At 39.0% G+C, this 22,441-nt stretch overlaps 1 protein-coding gene across 1 annotated transcript in view; it reads left to right on the top strand.

Annotated features, from left to right (window-relative positions):
• The window catches only part of LOC127841243 (uncharacterized), a 54,037-nt gene extending 32,605 nt beyond the window's left edge, over positions 1-21,432 (top strand). Inside the window, exons 14-25 of the mRNA XM_052369904.1 lie at positions 2,361-2,550; positions 3,471-3,628; positions 4,100-4,584; positions 7,351-7,471; positions 8,778-8,911; positions 9,500-9,687; positions 10,713-10,897; positions 11,893-12,015; positions 13,866-13,936; positions 15,686-16,002; positions 19,622-19,772; positions 21,085-21,432. Coding sequence (XP_052225864.1) covers positions 2,361-2,550; positions 3,471-3,628; positions 4,100-4,584; positions 7,351-7,471; positions 8,778-8,911; positions 9,500-9,687; positions 10,713-10,897; positions 11,893-12,015; positions 13,866-13,936; positions 15,686-16,002; positions 19,622-19,772; positions 21,085-21,312 — 2,351 coding nt within the window. The 3' untranslated portion in view covers positions 21,313-21,432. The remainder of the gene's footprint in view (positions 1-2,360; positions 2,551-3,470; positions 3,629-4,099; positions 4,585-7,350; positions 7,472-8,777; positions 8,912-9,499; positions 9,688-10,712; positions 10,898-11,892; positions 12,016-13,865; positions 13,937-15,685; positions 16,003-19,621; positions 19,773-21,084) is intronic.
• Positions 21,433-22,441: the final 1,009 nt, after the last annotated feature.

The following is a 22,441-nucleotide window of genomic DNA, read 5'->3' as shown; positions in this document are numbered from 1 at the left end:
TGCTGTCCACTTTAAAGCCCCCACAATCACGCACACTGGTCAGGAGCTATGCTGTCCACTTTAAAGCCCCCACAATCATGCACACTGGTCAGGAACAATGCTGTCCACTTTAAAGCCCCCACAATCATGCACACTGGTCAGGAGCTATGCTGTCCACTTTAAAGCCCCCACAATCATGCACACTGGTAAGGAGCTATGCTGTCCACTTTAAAGCCCCCACAATCATGCACACTGGTGAGGAGCTATGCTGTCCACTTTAAAGCCCCCACAATCACGCACACTGGTCAGGAACTATGCTGTCCACTTTAAAGCCCCCACAATCATGCACACTGGTCAGGAGCTATGCTGTCCACTTTAAAGCCCCCACAATCATGCACACTGGTCAGGAGCTATGCTGTCCACTTTAAAGCCCCCACAATCACGCACACTGGTCAGGAACTATGCTGTCCACTTTAAAGCCCCCACAATCATGCACACTGGTCAGGAGCTATGCTGTCCACTTTAAAGCCCCCACAATCACGCACACTGGTCAGGAACTATGCTGTCCACTTTAAAGCCCCCACAATCACGCACACTGGTCAGGAGCTATGCTGTCCACTTTAAAGCCTCCACAATCACGCACACTGGTCAGGAGCTATGCTGTCCACTTTAAAGCCCCCACAATCATGCACACTGGTCAGGAGCTATGCTGTCCACTTTAAAGCCCTTACAATCATGCACACTGGTCAGGAGCTATGCTGTCCACTTTAAAGCCCCCACAATCATGCACACTGATCAGGAGCTATGCTGTCCACTTTAAAGCCCCACAATCACGCACACTGGCCAGGAGCTATGCTGTCCACTTTAAAGCCCCCACACTCACGCACACTGGTCAGGAACTATGCTGTCCACTTTAAAGACCCCACAATCACGCACACTGGTCAGGAACTATGCTGTCCACTTTAAAGACCCCACAATCACGCACACTGGTCAGGAGCTATGCTGTCCACTTTAAAGACCCCACAATCACGCACATTGGTCAGAAGCTATGCTGTCCACTTTAAAGACACTCACTGGCTAATCAGAAACAACACTTTCCACTTTTTTGGATTTTTTTCTTCTCTTCTTAACTATAATCCAGTTTAAGCGTAAAGTGTTGTCCCTGATTAGACTACGTGAACTGTATGCTATCCTGGGATGACATTTAGCGCCCATGCAAGAGACTTTTTCACAGTTTTTTGCATTGTTGAAAATTTCAATTCAGTTTTTTTTCCAGTTTTTTGGGAAGATCGCCCATGGGTTTGAAATAGGGAATTTTCAAGAAATTGGGAAAATGAATTATGATTTAAAACTAAATGAAAGAATTCAACATCTTAATTTATGTCATTAAATGTATTTTGTAATTAAATTATAGCTGTTGTCTAAATTATGTGTATTTATGACATCTTACACATTAATTAGTATCATGGAATTAACATGTATATTGTGTAATTGTTCACAATACAATTATCTCTTCAATTCTTGCATAGCCAGATTGTTTTGCCTATCCAATTGCGCAGTCTGGTGAGGAGCTACGCTGGCAACTATTATGACATGCAAGGTTTCTTGGTCGCAGACATGACAGCTCATGACAAGACTCTGTGTTTGCACTGGCTCGTCTGGAGCTATAACAGCATAATGGCATACAACCCATTTAAAAATGATGCATTTTGTATAATATACGAGGTTAATAGGAGATGACAGGGATCATCACTTCAGACAGGCGTACCTGTGTGATGACCTCTGAGAATACAGGGTTTAATTCATGGTCCTAAAGTGTTGTCTCAGATAAGCCTGTGCAGTCCACACAGGCTAATCAGAGACAACACTTCCCGCCATACCAGGAATTTTCACTACAAAGATAAATATTTCAAACAAAATAAACCATACAAGCTGGAAGTGTTGTCCCTGAGTAGCCTATTTGGGCTTATCTGGGATGACACTTAACGCACATGCATTTAAACCCAATATTCACAGAGCATGCTCAATTTATTATGCTCCTGGTAGGTTGAACTGTCAATCTGTCTGTCAGTCTGTGCTTCCGTTTGAAAACTTTAACATTGGCCATAACTTTTGCAATATTGAAGATAGCAACTTGATATTTGGCATGCATGTGTATCTCATGGAGCTGTGCATTTTGAGTGGTGAAAGGTCAAGGTCAATATCATCCTTCAAGGTCAATGGTCAAAAAACAAATCCAAGGGAATTTATAAGCTTTAAAGGGAGATAATTAACTGTACCTGCCAAATGATAAAAAAATCAAAAAAAATCGGCGCAGTATGGGGCATTGTAATTCTGGCAAACACATCTCTTGTCTAAGACTACTTCTATATTTTTTCCAGAGGACAGAGATCCTCACTACAGACCCGCGTACCTGTGTGATGACCTTGGTCAGTTGTATGTTGTTGAGCAGAGGTCATCACAGCGTTGTGACCGCATCTGTGTATTTGATCTCCATGACAACGGGTCCTGCATCGTCAAGGAAGATATTGGAATGTTCATCAGAAATATACAGTTTGTGGGGGGAAGCAAGTATGTACTAGGCCCATATTTTCAAACCAATTGTTGCACATACAATTTGAGACATTGTCTGGAAAAATGTGGCTCAATTTATATGCGTATTTTCTCAGATTAGTTTGTGCATTAAGGGCAACATTACATGTTAGGTTTTATGGAAAGTTTGGTTTAAAGGAAGTCTCTTTTTAAAGAACATTCAGTCAATGTTAACTGTGTCATCCCCGTTAAGTCTGCTCATGCATGAAGCCTGGTTTTCAAGTGTGTGTCTCAATTAGAATAGACTTGGATTGGAGAACCAATACCTCAGAGTTTTGAATATATACAGGGTTCCAATTGTCATAAAAACATTGTTGGCATAGAAATGATGTAATTATGTCATTTAAATCTCAACTGAATTGTTTTTTATGAGGATATTAAAGATTTAGTAATATTTGTATTATTTTAAGACTATTTTAAGTTTAATAATATGCGGGTGAACATACTGACTCATGACATATGAAAGACGTATGCTTGTTTTCTAAAACTCAGTTGAGTAACATTTAAGTTTAAGGTAAGGCATCTCTGTCAACTTTGAAAAAATGGGATGAAGCTATATAATATAAACGTTTGTCAAACATCTGTGTTTGACATTTTGTTTAATTTCTTCTTAATTTATGTATACTATACTCGCTTGGTGAAAAGGGAGCTTTTAGCATGTGCACAAAGTGTTGTTCCAGATAAACTTGTGCAGCTTACACAGGCTAATCAGGTACGACACTTTCTGCTTCAACTGGATTTTCTTTAAGAAAATACTTCTTTTAAATAAACACTACCATGAAAGTAGAAAGGGTCGACCCTGATTAGCCTTCGCTGACTGCACAGGCTATTCTATGACATAATGTTATGCACATACAGTAAGCCCAGTTTTCTAAGAGCGGTTCTCTATTATATTTAAGATATTTACTTCTGGATGTGTACACAAAAGTAAGCCGGTATTCTCCTGAGTCTGAACACCGGTTGTATGAACGATCTACTTCTGCACCCATACAGTTTCCCCACCCAGTAGGCTGTATTGTGGTCTCGAACGAGGGGAAATTTATTGTCTGCTCAAATGGTAAGCCATTGTAAGGCTTTATGTATATATCGATACACTATTTAATTAATGATTTACTTTGTTAAATACAGATATTGTTATTTTGTTGCTAAAGTTGTTCAGTGTTTCATGATAATTTGTTAACTTGTTAGATTTATCATTTCTTTTACTGATAATGTTTGGTGTATGTGTAAGGAATTTATATGCATGCTAACCACATGGTTAGGTGCATATAACTTTAAATCAGAGTTTGTGAAGTAAGAGATGGTATGAAATCAAACATTTATATTTCATACAGACTCTGAGATATTAACATACAAAAGGGAGCCATTTTTTTTTTATCACACATTTATATTGAGTACAGTCTGTGACGTTTTCATATACAAAAGGGAGACCATTCTTATATCACACATTAATATTGCATACAGACTGCAAGGTATTCTTATCCAACAGAGATACCATTCTTCAATTACACATTTATATTTAATACAGACTGTGAGGTCTTCATATACAAAAGGGAAACCACTCTTCAGCTGCTTCACAAGATGAAGGACCATGAACATCCAGTGAGTTGCTTGCTTATCTCCCCTGATGACAACTATCTTGTCACGGGCGGTGGGCCTAAGGATTTATGGAGCAACGCAAAACCAGAAGGGTTTGTGTACAGCATGAAAGCGAAGAAAAAACTACACAACTTAGAAAAGATGAAGATTACTCGGTGGTCCTCTGTTATTACTACAAAAAATATAATGTTATCTTGTGGGGCTGACTACAAAAGCACAGGGACAATATTTGTCTGTGATCTTTGTTCCGGTGAAATTCTGCATGAAGTAGTGGCTAACAGCATGTATGAGATTTCTGATCTTTATCTACACTGTTCACAAACCTACGCCCTCATCTCCATCTCAGATACAGGCATCACTAATGGAGTGGAAAACAAGTATGCTGGCCTGGTTGACATCAATAACGGAAAAATGGTAAGAAAATGGTCCTGATCGTTTAATAACTGTTTTTATTAAATATATTTATTGATTTATTTTAAAATATAGTGAAAACATCAATAATTGTGGTCAGAAGATGCATCAGTTGCCATCAACAAGTCTTATTTACGGCAAATGTCCAAAAGATTACACAATATTTTTTAATAGAATGTGAAAACTCTTGAGCTCCATTGGGGGTTAAATCAGGGTCTCCCGAGTGATGATCAGACACTTTAATTGCATTGCTCAAGAGCTTCCTCAAGAGCAAGGCTGTTCAACGTGACCCTATTGTACTACATTCCTCACCCTCTTAATGTCTCAAGCTTAGACCCATTTAGTTTAAACCTATTTATTGTAGCTGGATTGCATCAAAAGTCTAAGGCTTATTTGAAATACTGTCGAGTCCGTTGCCTTTGGACTAGAACCAGTACTTGGTGTCTTTGGGAGTGATCTAAAGAACACTCGCACTGTGGGATTGAACTTAATGACCTTCTGGTCGCTAGGCAGACACCATATTCACTACGCCATGGCAACCTTTATATCAGACCCTTTTACTTATTAACAGTTTATGTTTGCCTTGTTTCCATCAATTAGAACAATCCTGAGCTTCAATGGGTAGTAATTAGGGTCTCCCTAGTGATGACCAGACACTCAAACTGTTTCACTTTAAGAGCCACCCCAACAACTAGGCTGTTGTAAGTGACATTAGTTCACAACAAATACATACAAAAATACACTTTGTCATGAAAGGAAAGCCCAGCAGATAAAAGTAGCGATAGCTTTGTTAATATCAGAACAGAAAATGTACCTGTACTGACTTTTGGTTTAAAAGTTGCAGAAATGGTTTGAAATCATGTTTTTGTGCATTCAACTAGTGTTTGAATAACTAACAGAAAACTATTATATGTCCATGTATCAATACCTTAAACTAAAATAGATCTACTAATAGTCTTCATATATTTTTTAATAAGGGCTTGGTATTTTTAATTTTTATTTAAATTTAATAATTAATATTTAACATTGATATTTTCGACTAATGACACTTAATATTAAATCAGCTGCATTCCAAACTGCAGAAAATATCAATAATAAAATAATTGATAAGTCATTACTTTACAATTTTAAAAGTCTATTTATCAGGGCTCCTCCCTGGCTTTACATTTTCCTCAGTAAATTAACTTGACTATGTCAATTTTTTATATTTTGGCTATTTCTTTGGATTTGATACAGACAAATTTGTAGCCAAATATAATTTTCTTTAGCTAGAGCTATTGATTTCTAGCTATTGTTTTATTTTGTGCATAACAGAATGAAAGTGTTTCAAGATTGTTGGATTTTTATGCCCCCCGTCGAATAAGAGGGGGTATATTGCTTTGCACATGTCGGTCGGTCTGTCGGTCGGTCTGTCGGTCGGTCGGTCGGTCCGTCCACCAGGTGGTTTCCGGATGATAACTCAAGAACGCTTAGGCCTAGGATCATGAAACTTCATAGGTACATTGATCATGACTCGCAGATGACCCGTATTGATTTTGAGGTCACTAGGTCAAAGGTCAAAGGTCAAGGTCACTGACCCAAAATAGTAAAATGGTTTCCGGATGATAACTCAAGAACGCTTATTCCTAGGATCATGAAAGTTGATAGGTAGATTGATCATGACTCGCAGATGACCCCTATTGATTTTCAGGTCACTAGGTCAAAGGTCAAGGTCACGGTGACCCGAAATAGTAAAATGGTTTCCGGATGATAACTCAAGAACGCTTACGCCTAGGATCATGAAACTTGATAGGTACATTGATCATGACTTGCAGATGACCCCTATTGATTTTGGGGTCACTAGGTCAAAGGTCAAGGTCACGGTGACCCAAAATAGTAAAATGGTTTCCGGATGATAACTCAAGAACGCTTATTCCTAGGATCATGAAACTTGATAGGTAGATTGATCATGACTCGCAGATGACCCCTATTGATTTTCAGGCCACTAGGTCAAAGGTCAAGGTCACGGTGACGCGAAATAGTAAAATGGTTTCCGGATGATAACTCAAGAACGCTTATGCCTAGGATCATGAAACTTGATAGGAAGATTGACCATGACTCGCAGATGACCCCTATTGATTTTCAGGTCACTAGGTCAAAAGTCAAGGTCACGGTGACCCGAAATAGTAAAATGGTTTCCGGATGATAACTCAAGAACGCTTATGCCTAGGATCATGAAACTTTATGGGTAGATCGATCATGACTCGCAGATGACCCCTATTGATTTTGAGGTCACTCGGTCAAAGGTCACGGTCACGGTGACCCAAAATAGTAAAATGGTTTCCGGATGATAACTCAAGAACGCTTATGCCTAGGATCATGAAACTTGTTAGGTACATTGATCATGACTGGCAGATGACCCCTATTGATTTTAAGGTCACTAGGTCAAAGGTCAAGGTCACAGTGACAAAAAACATATTTACAAAATGGCTGTCACTACAACTGAGAGCCCATATGGGGGGCATGCATGTTTTACAAACAGCCCTTGTTAAGTTTTGAAACTGTCAATGTTTTATTTATTTAAAAAGTCTATTAATGCACGTGCGTAAATTGGTGTGTAAGATTATCATGTGCAATCCGAATAGGTGAATCAGGGAAGTCACTTTCCGCCAAAACAACATTTTCAGTAAGAATGGACTATCTTCAACGCATCTCTCCTGATTAGCCTAAGCAGACTGCACGGGCTTATTTGTGCTGACTCTCGCATTATCCTACACTGTCATTTTTCAGGTTGGTAAGGTACCAGAAGGTTATAAAGGTCCTTACTCGAGCGCTAGAGTGTTCGGTACAGAGGACATATACTATGCTGTAGGTGTATGGAACAATCCCAATGTTTCCATCTGCTATGCAGGTAGGATGGTCATGAATGGGTCACTTACATCTTAAGGTCAGTTTAGAACCTTAATTGGGCTTTCCATTTCTGCACCTCTGTGGCTTATATTCCCACACTCATGGAGCTTATATTCCCATACTTCTGGAGCTTTTATATAAAACACCTGTGGGGCTTATATTTCTACACCTCTGATCCTTATATTCCACACTCCTTGAGCTATTATTCCCCAGTTTATATTCCTACACCTCTTGGGCATATATTCATACATCTCTAGGGTCTATATTCCCAAACCTCTACATATTCCCACACCTCTGGGCTTAAATTCCCACATATATGGGCTTATATTCCCACACTTTTGAGCTTGTATTCCCAGACCTCCATGGCATGTGTTCCCACACATCTGGGGCTTTAATTCGAACACCTTCTATACTTATATTCCCTCACATTTTGGGCTTATATTCCAACACATTTGTTGATTATATTCCCACACCTCTAAGGCTTATATTGCCACACCTCTTGGGCTTATTTTCCTACACCTCTGGAGCTTTTATTCCAACACCTCTGTGGATTATAATCCTACACCTCTTGTGCGTATATTCCTACACCTCTGGGGTATTTATTCTCACACCTTTTGGGCTTATATTCCTACACCTCTAGGGCTTTTATTCCAACACCTTTGTGGATTATAATCCCACATCTCTTGAGCTTATATTCCTAAACCTCTTGGGTTTATATTCCTACACCTCTTGGGCTTATATTGCCACATCTATTTGGCTTATATTCGTACACCTCTTGGGCTTATATTCCCACAACTTTGGGGATTATATTCTAAAAACTTTGGCTATGACCTATAATGGTGTCCAGATTTTGAGCAGGAGTATGCCCCCTTTTGTACCTAAACAAGTCAGGTTAAGGTTTGCAAGCAAGTTAAAATTCAGTTTGAAGATTGCTTGAAATCAGAATACATCTCGGTAACTACTACAGATATTCAATTTGAAGTTTTGATCAGCCTTTTAGCAGTAGTACGCCCTCTTTTTGAACTCAAAAAGGTCAGTTTAAGGTTTTTGTGCAAGTTGAAATTGAGGTTAAAGTTTGTATACAACAAGTACATATCTCTGTAACTTATTCATTCAAAACTTCACATACATCTTCAGGATCATCATTTTTGGTCATCAAGCAAATAACTTTGAATAATACCCATAAATGTACTTTTTGTAATAAGAAAATTTACTCAATGTTTGCGTACAATAACTCTTGTTGGGATTTGGGTTTTTGCCATTCAAGCGGAATATTTGAACTTATGTTTTAATGTTATATTTCAAAGGCACAGTAAATGAACCATTAGAGGAGGCAGTTGTGATCCACGTTCTGATTGGTCATAATGGACCAATGAGAGATACGCTTGTAGCCAGCAGTCTGGAGCTGTTAATGACTCTATCAGCTGACAACACAGTGAAGGTAAGACTATGGATGTAGTCTGGCCTAAATAAGGGTGTTGTGCCCTCATATATCAGTGGATATATGCAAATAATTATCTGGACCGTACACAGCAAAACATATCTAAAGACCATACATCTGTTTGAAACAGTGAATTATCAGTTTTAAGTCCCTGATATTTCTATATAAACCACTGGAAAGCATACAATAAAAGCGTGTAATGGTGTTACTTTTATTAAATCTTTCACTTTAGCCTATAGGATTGGTACCTCAAAGCATTTCTGTACAAGTTCCGTAGCAAAATGCAGGTTCTAGGAAATCTTTCACTGTATCTAATAGGTTTGGGACCTGAAGGCGAATCTGCACACGTTCAGTAGGGTATAAACTTTCACTTTACTACATGCATTAGTGTTGGGACCTCAAGGCAGTTACTGCACAAGTTCCACAGGGAGATGCAGGTGCAAATCTTTCATTTTATATAATGGGGTTGGGACCTGAAAGCAATTCTTCACAAGTTCCATAACGAGAAGCATTATATTTGACTTTATCTTATTGGTATGGGAAATCAGTAATGGTGTCACTTTTTTTATCTTTCACTTTATCTGATAGGTTTGGGACCTCAAGGCAATACTGCACAAGTTCCGTAGCGAGATGCAGGTGCTTGAGAGGGCACTACGCCAATCTGCGGTCTTAGAGAACGGTGAGGACCATGTGACGCTACGTGACGTGGCGGCGCTCTACCAGCCAACAGGTGTTGCCACCATGAAGTACCAGACGACAACACTGGCTCTAAACAGGTGACAAAATTGGCTCTAAACAACTGTGAACGTTTTCAAATCTTTTAGTTAACTTTGGCCTTGCTTTGTCAAAATGGGGCTTTATGCATCTGCAGTCTGAACAAGCTTGTTAGGGACGGCACTTTCCCCTTCAACTGGACTGTCTTTAGAAGACACTTCCTTTAAACAAAAAAATCCATAAAAGCGAAAGTTTAGTCCCTGATTAGCCTGTGTGGACTGTTTAGGCTATTCTGGCCGACCCTTTAGGAACATGCATTGATCCCCATTTTATAAGAGCTAGGGCTCATGTCTTTTACTTAAATAGATAAACAAAATATTTCAACAGCCTGATTTCGGCGACAGTCCTCTTCTCACGCCACTATGGAGTTTCAGACATCCTTTTCTCTTAATGGAAGACGTCTTTAAAAAAGCAATCAAGAAATATATTAAATAATTATTTTTAAGATATGCTTTTGTGTTGACATGTCTTCAGGACAATGTAAACTCTTTAGACATCATGAGCCTTTGAAATTGAAGTTTTGATGCGCAGATCTGTTTTTATGCTAAATGATCCTCACATTTCTGAGTGATTTGCCCTTGAACATGGCTAACATAGAAGTGGGTTAGTTGCAAAATTGTTGTTATAAAGCTTTTATAACAAAATTTATTCCAGTAATTAATAAAAAATTGTGACCCAAAGCTCAATCTTGCTGTTGTTTTCAACATAAAACTTCCAGTATTACTAGTGTTATCCCCCGTCAAAGGTGGAGAGATATAGTTTTGGCGTCCGCCGGCCGTCCATCTGTCACAAAATCTTCAGCGCTATTTCTCACATGCTATATAAGATTTCAACATAAAACTTCATGTTTGTAGAGACATCAATGCAGAGAAGTGCCATGCAAAAAAACATAACCTTACACTTTCTTGAATGAGATTTAAGGCTCTTTTGTAAAGAACTTTTTTAAAACTATATTATGCACCCATAAATTAACAAAATTTATTTTGCTGGGTATATCCATTCAACAAATTTTACTTCTTTTGTATAGGTCCGGCGAGAGTGTGTATGTGGGAACTGAAGGCGGACGTCTGCAGGTGTATGAAACAGACACCGGTAAACAGTCTTTGGACCTGAAACTTGAGATTGGTCATGTGAAAAAGATGGAGCTGTCGAGGGATGGACGATACATGATAGTGGCGGGAAATCAACATATCCATGTGGAGGATTTATATTGTATGAGGCAAACAACTGTCTTGAATGTTTTTAAAAATCAAATCAAAACTGCTCTAGTCATATTTGGATTTGAGATAATTATGAATAGTGCAGCTAAAACTTTAAAATTAAATATCACCTTATTTCCATCAATATATAAACTGATTAAAATATGAACAGTAGCACATAAACGAAAAGTGCATAAATACTAGCCATATATGGATTTGAGGTTATTATGAATGGTGCATACATTATAGTTTATAAACGCACATTTTGAAAACAACTTCATCCAGATTGTCAGTGAAACTTCTTTTTATTTGAAATTAATAATTAAATCAATTAAATAATTAAATTCATCCAAAGTTGAAGTTCTGTCGACACATTGGTTACTTGTTGTCAAACATATTGTAAGACACATTATAACTCTGTAAATGGTACTTGTGTGAGAGATTTCTATGTGAATTAATGCTTAAAAATCCAGTGTCGATCATTCAATTATCGGTCATTGAAGATGGTTGATTTTTATGTCTAATGTTGTTGAGTCAGTCTCAAATTCAACGAATATATGTAAGCATACTATTGAAGCAAAGTTTGATAACCAAGTCAAATGCTTAAAAAGTGTTGAGTTACATGTTTTGACATATCAAGTCCTCAAATCATTCCATCCAACAATTGTTATCCCCTTGCCAATCAACTTGTTGATTTGTTTATTAACGCTATCTCTGCAAGATTGAGTTGATTCATTATCACACTTTGGTACTGTTTGCAATGTATTTAATCTATCCTGGTAAAATATTTTGAGGAAATTTTATCTTAAATATGTTCAATGATACATTAAGTTGCAGCATGGCAATTAATTAGCCTCTGCAGTCAACACAGGCTAAAAAGGGGAAGAAACTTTCTGCTTTATGGTATTTTTGGTTAAAAGGAAGGCTCTTCTTCCCCGAAATTCTTTTAAAGCAAAAAGTGCATGTTGCCAAATTTACCCAAAATGAGGCTAAAATATTTATTTGTAGCCCAAGCTCGTCGGGTGTTGGAGGCGAGGGGTGAGGTGACCTGTATGGCAGAGGCCAACCATGTCCTGGTTGCAGGAAGTGCAGGGATGGAGGCCAAGGCTCGTGTCTGGAACATCGTCACTGGTAACTGCATTGAAAATACTTTATAAAAGCTCTTGTGTAAATGTCCATGGTAGAACAAGTTCCTAGTGTTTGGGGGACATCTTAAGAAAACTCTTACTGTGGGGATTGAATCCGTGACCTGTTGGTTCTAGGCCATAACCATATCCACTAAGCCATATAGACCTTTTATAGGGTATGAGAACTTTTGCATTGTCCTTCTGTTTCTAAGAATAATATTAGTCTCGCTCTTGGAAAACCGGGCTTCATGTATGTGTGTTAAGTATTTCCCGGATAAGCCTGTGCAGTATCTTATTAGCTAAAATCCAGCTCAGGTAGAAAGTGTCATCCCTGATTAGCCTGTGCAGACTTCACAGGCTAATCTGGGAAAAGTCTTTACACATATGCATCAAACCCAGTGTTCCCAGAGCAAGGCTCATTGGTTTTCTTTATAATATCTCTCAGATATGGAATGTATATTTGGGTCAATAAGTCTGTAGGTTTGTCAGTCTGTTGGTAGGTTTGTATGTTTGTTGGTTGCACAGTCTTTTGGTCGGTTTGTCAGTCTGTTTGTTGGTTTGTATGTTTGTTGGTTGCACAGTCTTTTGGTCGGTTTGTCAGTCTGTTTGTTGGTTTGTTAGTTTTTAAGTCAATTGTTTTTTATCAGTCTGTTGGTTGGTGTTTCAGTTGATTGGTTGGTTTGTCAGTAAGTTGCCTGGTTTTACAGTCTGTTGGTTTGTCAGTGTTTTCTTAGCTGTGTTGAAAGGTTGTTAGGTTTTTCAGTTTGTAGGTTTACAAGTTGATTGGTTGGTTTTTCTAAATATAAGGGCAAATTACATGTACCTCTACTTTTATTAAACTTTAAATATAATTTACATCACCATGAAGTTAAGTGATTTCTGACAATGTCATCACCATGAAATTTACATTTTAAAGAAATATTTTCTCTACCAGTTATCTTCACATTTCTAAGTGATTTGCCCATTACCATTATTATAGCTGATAAACAACATTTTGCAAAAACTATTGCGTTTATTATGAAAGGCACAGATAACCTGAACAAGTTTATAATGAAAGAATGTAGAAAACCTTAACAACAACAATTGACCTTAATCATGTTTTTGTACCAAGCAAAAATATTTACCTTAAATGAAAGCTTTTATAGCATTAAATTATCCTGTAAATTGTTGATTTTTTACTTGAAAAATATCTATGTATAGAAATCGCACAAAAAATATGTGGTTATAATGTGGGTATACTTTAAAAAATGTGTAATGTATACTGCACATGCTCTTAAAGGTGAAAATACAAGTTAGTTCACCCAACATCGTGTTACATTGTCCAGTGCCTAAGATAAAAAAGAACAACAAGTAGTTCTGATAAGATGTCTCAATGAATGTGGATCACTATTTCTTCAATATCACTTTGACCTATATTCCTTGGAAGTTGCATTATATCTGTATTGCAGGTCACTATTGCTTATATATGACTTTTACCTAGGAAGTCGCATTATATCTGTATTGCAGGTCACTATTTATTATATATGACTTTTACCTAGGAAGTCGCATTATATCTGTATTGCAGGTCACTATTTCTTATATATGACTTTTACCTAGGAAGTCGCATTATATCTGTATTGCAGGTCACTATTTATTATATATGACTTTTACCTAGGAAGTCGCATTATATCTGTATTGCAGGTCACTATTTCTTATTTATGACTTTTACCTAGGAAGTCGCATTATATCTGTATTGCAGGTCACTATTTCTTATATATGACTTTTACCTAGGAAGTAGCATTATATCTGTATTGCAGGTCACTATTTCTTATATATGACTTTTACCTAGGAAGTCGCATTATATCTGTATTGCAGGTGAGATCCTAAAAGACTTTGAGCTGCTGTATTCATTGAACTGTGTTGCCATCAATAGCTCTGGAACAAAGGTAATATAGTGTTTTAGATCTAAAAAAAAGCCATCTTGCTAACAAATCTTTATTGTTCTGAGTATATTCTTAACTAATAACGAACAGCTTGGAAAAAAGTTCAATTAAAAAATTGCACACACTGGGATTCAAACCAGGGCCATCTTGATGCAAAAGCTAGCATGATACTGGTGCCCTACGCTGGCTAGCTGTAAAGTTTAGCTATGAATATGTGAGTACTTCAAGTTTTTTCCAAATTATCAAGAAAAAGCATCACAAATGCGTTTTTTACCGATTTTGTTATGATGCTTATCAATAAATGAACCAATATTTTAAACATTTTTCGTAGTAAGGAGTTTTGCTTCCCTTGTTTTAACATAATGTAAGCATAATTTTTTTTTTTACACTTTTAACAATTATATTGGAATTGTCACTTTACCAAACTGTGAACAAGTCCTGAGGAAATGATTTTATATGAAACTGAGCATTTAAACATGGGATGTTAACATGATTAGTTTCAGCATGGATGCTGTAAGCACACCAACATGTATCAATGTATCAGTTGACTGTGTTGTTTTAAATGGAAAAAAATGAAACAAAATCTTAAGATGGGATGCAATGACACACTTTTAGGGTTTCTATAATGAACTGGCTTTAAGTATTTGCTGCAAACAACTACATAGTTTTGTAGGAACGGAGGTCCATGGTGCATGATTGGAAGTTTTGTTTCTAAATTGCTGATGATTTTCAACATTATCTTGGGAACAATACTGTAGAACAATAAGAAAACCTTTCAATCATGCACCGTGGACTTCAGTTCCTTCAAGACTAAACTGATCGGGCTTTTACACACCGTTTGTTTGAATAATTGACTGACACATTGTTATTAACTATTTTGAAGACCTTTAAAATGATAAATGTTTTTTTTAGCGAGGCTGTTTTCGTAGAAAACCCGAGCTATTGTCATAGCCAGCTCATCGTGTCGTCCGCCGAACATTGGCTCTAAAATCAAAGTGCTTCCACCTACAACTTTGAAACTTCATACGGAGATTCACCTTGATGAGTTCTACACGCCACACCCATTTTTGGGTCACTAGGTCAAAGGTCAAGATCACTGTGACCTCTAAAAAAATTCTGACAAGCTTTCGCAGCCGAGCGTGGCACCCGTTATGTGGTGCTCTTGTTTATAAACTGAATCAATGCTGACAGGTATAACTGGTATATGTTAAGAGGTTTAAACCTTTAACAAATATTTTTTGTACATGTCTCTTCAAAGTTCATTAACACATTTAGTTTTACTTAACCCTCCCCCACTCAGAAGCAAATTATAAATGGCTATTTGCAACCAGCATCAAACCAGAACAGCCTGCGAGTAACTCACTATCTCTTCATGTGCTATGCTGTTTGCTGCTCATGATTATTTCAGAGTTTGAAATGGAGCCTTTAATACTTGAATCTAGTAAGAAAGTTCTTTAATGTCAACTTATTTTCTTTAGGATTACAAATAAATTGAAGTCCAAATCTGACTTGAAAATGTTAAATTATTAAAAATAAGTTTCCCTTTTTGTTACATTTCAGACTGTGTTGTCCATTTTTGAGTTTCCCCATAGTGGCCTATCTTGATATTACATTTCAGGTTGTGTCTTCCGTGTTTGAGTGTCTCATAAAAGTCTACTTTGAGTTTCCAAAGTAGTCTCCCTTGATACCATATTTAATGTGTTATCCATGGTTGAGTTTCCCATAATGGTCTATCTTGATATTATATTTCAGATTGTGTCATCCATGTTTGAGTTCCCCATAGTGGTCTCCATTGATAACAGCACACAGCAGGGAGTTGACATGGAAAGTATGGACATAATGATGACTGGAGCATGCAGTTGTGCAATCAGCCATGATGACAAAATGGCAGCAATGGGCGCAACAGATGGTGCCGTACGAGTTATTGCCATGGAGACAGGAAAGTACTTGTTTCGATTGCAACAAAAGTCATCAGCTGTGTGCCTTGTGTTTGCTACTGACGGTGTGCAGTTGTTGTCGGCCGGGTATCGGACAATTTACGCGTGGTCAATTGTGGATGGCACTTGCATGTACGTTCAGTCAGTTGTCAATATATATTTATGCAGTTTGTTGATATGTGAATCATGCTACTTTTGATTCAATAACTTTGTACAAGTATTTATGGATCTGAATCATGCGAAAAAGGCACTCTTGTGCCGTATTTGTCCAGTATAGATCCAGCCCAACCTGCGCAATTACGCTGTCTGGTCAGGAGCTATGCTGTCTGCTGTAATATCATTCAAACTTACATTGTCTTATTATGAGACAGCGTTGCTCCTGACTAGACTGTGTGCATGCAGATGCTGGGCTGGAGCTACACTGGCTGCATAAGACCCATAGGAGCTACACTGGCTGCATAAGACCCATAGGAGCTACACTGGCTGCATAAGACCCATAGGAGCTACACTGGCTGCATAAGACCCATAGGAGCTACACTGGCTGCATAAGACCCTTAGGAATTACACTTGCTGCATAAAACCCATAGGAGCTACACTGGCTGCATAAGACCCATAGGAGCTACACTTGCTGCATAAGACCCATAGGAGCTACACTGGCTGCATAAGACCCATAGGAGCTACACTGGCTGCATAAGACCCATAGGAGCTACACTGGCTGCATAAGACCCATAGGAGCTACACTGGCTGCATAAGACCCATAGGAGCTACACTGGCTGCATAAGACCCATAGGAGCTACTCTGGCTGCATAAGACCCATAGGAGCTACTCTGGCTGCATAAGACCCATAGGAGCTACACTGGCTGCATAAGACCCATAGGAGCTACACTGGCTGCATAAGACCCATAGGAGCTACACTGGCTGCATAAGACCCATAGGAGCTACACTGGCTGCATAAGACCCATAGGAGCTACACTGGCTGCATAAGACCCATAGGAGCTACACTGGCTGCATAAGACCCATAGGATCTACACTGGCTGCATAAGACCCAAAGGAGCTACACTGGCTGCATAAGACCCATAGGAGCTACACTGGCTGCATAAGACCCATAGGAGCTACTCTGGCTGCATAAGACCCATAGGAGTGCATAAGACCCATAGGAGCTACACCGGCTGCATAAGACCCATAGGAGCTACAAAGGCTGCATAAGACCCATAGGAGCTACACTGGGTGCATAAGACCCATAGGAGCTTCACTGGCTGCATAAGACCCATAGGAGCTACACTGGCTGCATAAGACCCATAGGAGCTACACTGGCTGCATAAGACCCATAGGAGCTACACCGGCTGCATAAGACCCATAGGAGCTACACTGGCTGCATAAGACCCATAGGAGCTACACTGGCTGCATAAGACCCAAAGGAGCTGCACTGGCTGCATAAGACCCATAGGAGCTACACTGGCTGCATAAGACCCATTGGAGCTACTCTGGCTGCATAAGACCCATAGGAGCGACACTGGCGGCATAAGACCCATAGGAGCTACACTGGCTGCATAAGACCCATAGGAGCTACACTGGCTGCATAAGACCCATAGGAGCTACACTAGCTGCATAAGTCCCATAGGAGCTACACTGGCTGCATAAGACCCATAGGAGCTTCACTGGCTGCATAAGATCCATAGGAGCTACACTGGCTGCATAAGACCCATAGGAGCTACACTGGCTTCATAAGGCATAAGACCCATAGAAGCTACACTGGCTGCATAAGACTCATAGGAGCTACACTGGCTGCATAAGACCCATAGGATCTACACTGGCTGCATAAGACCCATAGGATCTACACTGGCTGCATAAGACTCATAGGAGCTACACTGGCTGCATAAGACTCATAGGAGCTACACTGGCTGCATAAGACCCATAGGAGCTACACTGGCTGCATAAGACCCATAGGAGCTACACAGGCTGCATAAGACTCATAGGAGCTACACTGGCTGCATAAGACTCATAGGGGCTACACTGGCTGCATAAGACACATAGGATCTACTCTGGCTGCATAAGACTCATAGGAGCTACACTGGCTGCATAAGACCCATAGGAGCTACACTGGCTGCATAAGACCCATAGGAGCTACTCTGGCTGCATAAGACCCATAGGAGCTACACTGGCTGCATAAGACCCATATGAGCTACACTGGCTGCATAAGACTCATAGGAGCTACACTGGCTGCATAAGACCCATAGGAGCTACACTGGCTGCATAAGACCCATAGGAGCTACACTGGCTGCATAAGACCCATAGGAGCTACACTGGCTGCATAAGACCCATAGGAGCTACACTGGCTGCATAAGACCCATGTTAGCTACACTGGCTGCATAAGACTCATAGGAGCTACACTGGCTGCATAAGACCCATAGGAGCTACACTGGCTGCATAAGACCCATAGGAGCTACACTGGCTGCATAAGACCCATAGGGGCTACACTGGCTGCATAAGACCCATAGGATCTACACTGGCTGCATAAGACCCATAGGAGCTACACTGGCTGCATAAGACCCATAGGAGCTACTCTGGCTGCATAAGACCCATAGGAGCTACACTGGCTGCATAAGACCCATAGGAGCTACACTGGCTGCATAAGACTCATGGGAGCTACACTGGCTGCATAAGACCCATAGGAGCTACACTGGCTGCATAAGACCCATAGGAGCTACACTGGCTGCATAAGACTCATAGGAGCTACACTGGCTGCATAAGGCATAAGACCCATAGAAGCTACACTGGCTGCATAAGGCATAAGACCCATAGGAGCTACACTGGCTGCATAAGGCATAAGACCCATAGAAGCTACACTGGCTGCATAAGGCATAAGACCCATAGGAGCTACACTGGCTGCATAAGGTATAAGACCCATATACGCTACACTGGCTGCATAAGGCATAAGACCCATAGGAGCTACACTGGCTGCATAAGGCAGAAGACCCATAGGAGCTACACTGGCTGCATAAGACCCATAGGAGCTACACTGGCTGCATTAGACCCATAGGATCTACACTGGCTGCATAAGGCATAAGACCCATAGGAGCTACACTGGCTGCATAAGACCCATAGGAGCTACACTGGCTGCATAAGGCATAAGACCCATCTTCACATGATTTGGGTCATTTAAAGCAATTATGTGCAATAGGGTTATTACAGGTTGAAGCTGAATAGTTGATTTTACATGACATACTCAATCTCAAATGGTTTGTAGATTTAATCATTGATATTTTTTATGAACAACATACAAGGATCCATGATAGACTTGTTCTTTATCATATACTTATACCAGAATTTTCTCTGATATCAAAGCTTTACAAATAAATTTACAGTGACACAACTATACAAAAGGAATTTGCCTTCTGATCATGTTTCTGAAGTTTATGATTTTAGTATGTCAATATTTTATATTTCCAACATAAAATTAATATTAAAGTAAAACACATATACATCACCAATACAATAAATGAGCTACGTTTTGGGAAAAGTGGCTAAAGGCATGTGTGTAAAGTGTCATCCCATATTAGCTTCTTCATTCTCCACAAACTAATCAGGGACAACACTTTCCGACTAAACTAAATTATTGCTAAGAAGAGACTTCATTTAAATGAAACAGTGAAAGGTGTCCCTACTAAACCTGTGCCAACACTTAACACACTTGTATTAAGCCTATTTTTCACAGAACACGGCTCAAATATTTCCTCTACCTGTCTTCCAGGTACAAGCTTACCCGACACTTGGACTTTGTGAATGACATGAAGTTTGATACAACTGGTCAGTTCTTGGTGACAATATCACGTGACAAGCAAGTGGTATTATGGGATTACACTAGACATGTTTCCATAGCAACATTTCCAGCAAACTGCCAGGTAAGTGAGCAATTGAGTTTTAACCTTAACTTTTAGACTAGCATGTTCACAGCTTTCCAATTTGCAAACTGGTTATTAAGAATCTAAAATGTTGAATGGAACATAAAAATTTATAATCAAACTATTAAACCTGATGCCAAAATAGTTATATGTTGAGCAATTATTTTTATATAAAACTGTTAATGCCAAGATATTTATGCATTTGATTTAAAATTAGCCTGATTCTATTTCATAGGCAATAACTACCGGTTTCATACAGGCATCATACAGGCTTCATACAGGTTTCATACATGTTTCATACAGACTTCATCCATGTTTCATACAGGCTTCATACAGGCTTCATACATGTTTCATACAGGCTTCATACATGTTTCATACAGGTTTCATTGAGGCTTCATACAGGCTTCATACAGGTTTAATACAGGCTCATACAGGTCACATACAGGCTTCATACAGGTTTCATAAAAGCTTTATACAGGTTTTAAACATGCTTCATACAGGTTTCATACAGGCTTCATACAGGTTTCATACAGGCTTCATACAGGTTTAATAGAGGCTTCATACAGGTTTCATACAGGCTTAATACAGGTTTCATACAGGCTTCATCGGGTTTCATACAGGCTTCATACAGGTTTCATACAGGCTTCATACAGGTTTCATGCAGGTTTCATACAGGCTTAATGCAGGTTTCATACAGGCTTCATACAGGTTTCAAACAGGCTTCATACAGATTTCATACATGCTTCATACAGGTTTCATACATGTTTCATACAGGCTTAATGATGGTTTCATACAGGCTTCATACAGGTTTCATACAGCTTTCATACAGCTTTCATACAGGCTTCACGCAGGCTTCATACAGGTTTCATACAGACTTCATACAGGTTTCATATAAGCTTCATACAGGCTTCATATGGGTTTTTATACAGGTTTCATACAGGCTTCATACAGGTTTCATTCAGGCTTCATACAGGTTTCATACAGGTTTCATACAGGTTTCATACAGGCTTCATACAGGCTTCATAAGGTTTCATACAGGTTTCATACATGTTTTATAAAGGCTTCATACAGGTTTCATACAGGCTTCTTACAGGTTTCATACAGGCTTCATACAGGTTTCATACCAGTTTCATACAGGTTTCATACAGGTTTCATACAAGCTTCGTACAGGTTTCATACAGGCATCATACAGGCTTCATACAGGCAAATTAAATAGTAAATTATTATGAGGTGCTGCTGCTGTAATGGAAAATAATGTTCTCTTGATAATATACTGTCTAAACAACCCATCTTTTTCCTCAATCTGACCCAGGTCCAAGCGGTTGACATCTCGTCTGGAGCCACTGTGATTGCGTACATTCCCGAAGGAATATCAGACCTGGCGATCCTCCAACCCAACCACACCACCCTCGAAACTCTGGCAGGAAAACCCCGTCCACTACACCTTCCAACACAAATGCAGGCGCTGGCTCAGACTTTCTCCAATCTTTCACCTGCTAATGGTCCTGGTAAAGCCAGCAAGTCATGTGCAATCATGTAGAATATATATTTTGGGGTTTATTTTGGAATAAAACACTTAAAAAAATAAATAAATATTTAAGCTGATTGAATATTGTCTAGCGTTTTATCTTCTCGGAGAGTTTATAAAAAATAGTTAGGAAAGAGGTATTAACATTAAAATAATTTTTTATATGTACATTGATATTGATGTTAGTCTTTTTTTTTTAATGTTAAAAATCATGATGCCCCTGACATGTTAATACTTTAATGAGAATAAATATTTTGTGGACAATATTTTTCACAGATTTTCTTTTGTGTTAAAATATTAAATTTTTGTCCATATTTTTCTGATAATAATTTGCCTACTTAGTGATTATAATCAGTAAGAAACATGCACTTCCTTACATATTAAAGAATACAAGTTCAAGCAGTGTAGGAGGCTGACCTAAACATTCATCATTCAAGCCTTGTTCTGAGAAAACTAAGCTCAAAGCATAATGTGTAATCATAGCTAGCCTGTGAAGTCTGCAGGCTCATTAGGGACGAGACTTTCTGCTTGAAGGGCAGATTTCACTGTGAAGTCTGCAGGCTCATTAGGGACGAGACTTTCTGCTTGAAGGGGAGATTTCATTTTAAGGAAGACTCTTCTCACTGAAAATCCCGTGTAGGTAGAAAGTGAGGCTGTACTGGCTTAACATGGACCACTCTTTATGCACAGGCCTTAAGCTTGTTTTTAGCTCACCTGAGCGATAGCTCGAGGTGAGCTATTGTGATCACTCAGCGTCCGGCGTCCGTCCGTCCGTCCGTCCGTATACAAATTTGTAAACATCTTCTTCTACTAAACCATTGAGCCAATTTCAACTAAATTTCATGTGGAGCATCCCTAGGTCATGGGACAAAAGAATTGTTAAAAAAAATTTGATCACATAACCAAGATGGCTGCCATGACCATATATGGTAAAAACCTTAAAAAATCTTCTTGTCAGAAACCGCTCATCAGATTTTCAAAAAATTTCACAGGGATGACCTTTGAGGGCTCCCCTGAAAAAGTTGTTCAAAGAAATTTGATTCGTCAAAAAACATGGCCGCAGGAGCTCGCTGAACTTTGCATGTTTATTCGTTTTTGCCTATTTTGTGAAAACTTTCAAAAATCACATTTTTTGTCCGAT

The sequence above is a fragment of the Dreissena polymorpha genome, chromosome 8 (genome assembly GCF_020536995.1).
Source record: "Dreissena polymorpha isolate Duluth1 chromosome 8, UMN_Dpol_1.0, whole genome shotgun sequence".
NCBI classification, from domain to species: domain Eukaryota; kingdom Metazoa; phylum Mollusca; class Bivalvia; order Myida; family Dreissenidae; genus Dreissena; species Dreissena polymorpha.
Note: the sequence above shows the minus strand (reverse complement) of the source record. Positions and strands in the feature narration are given on the sequence as shown.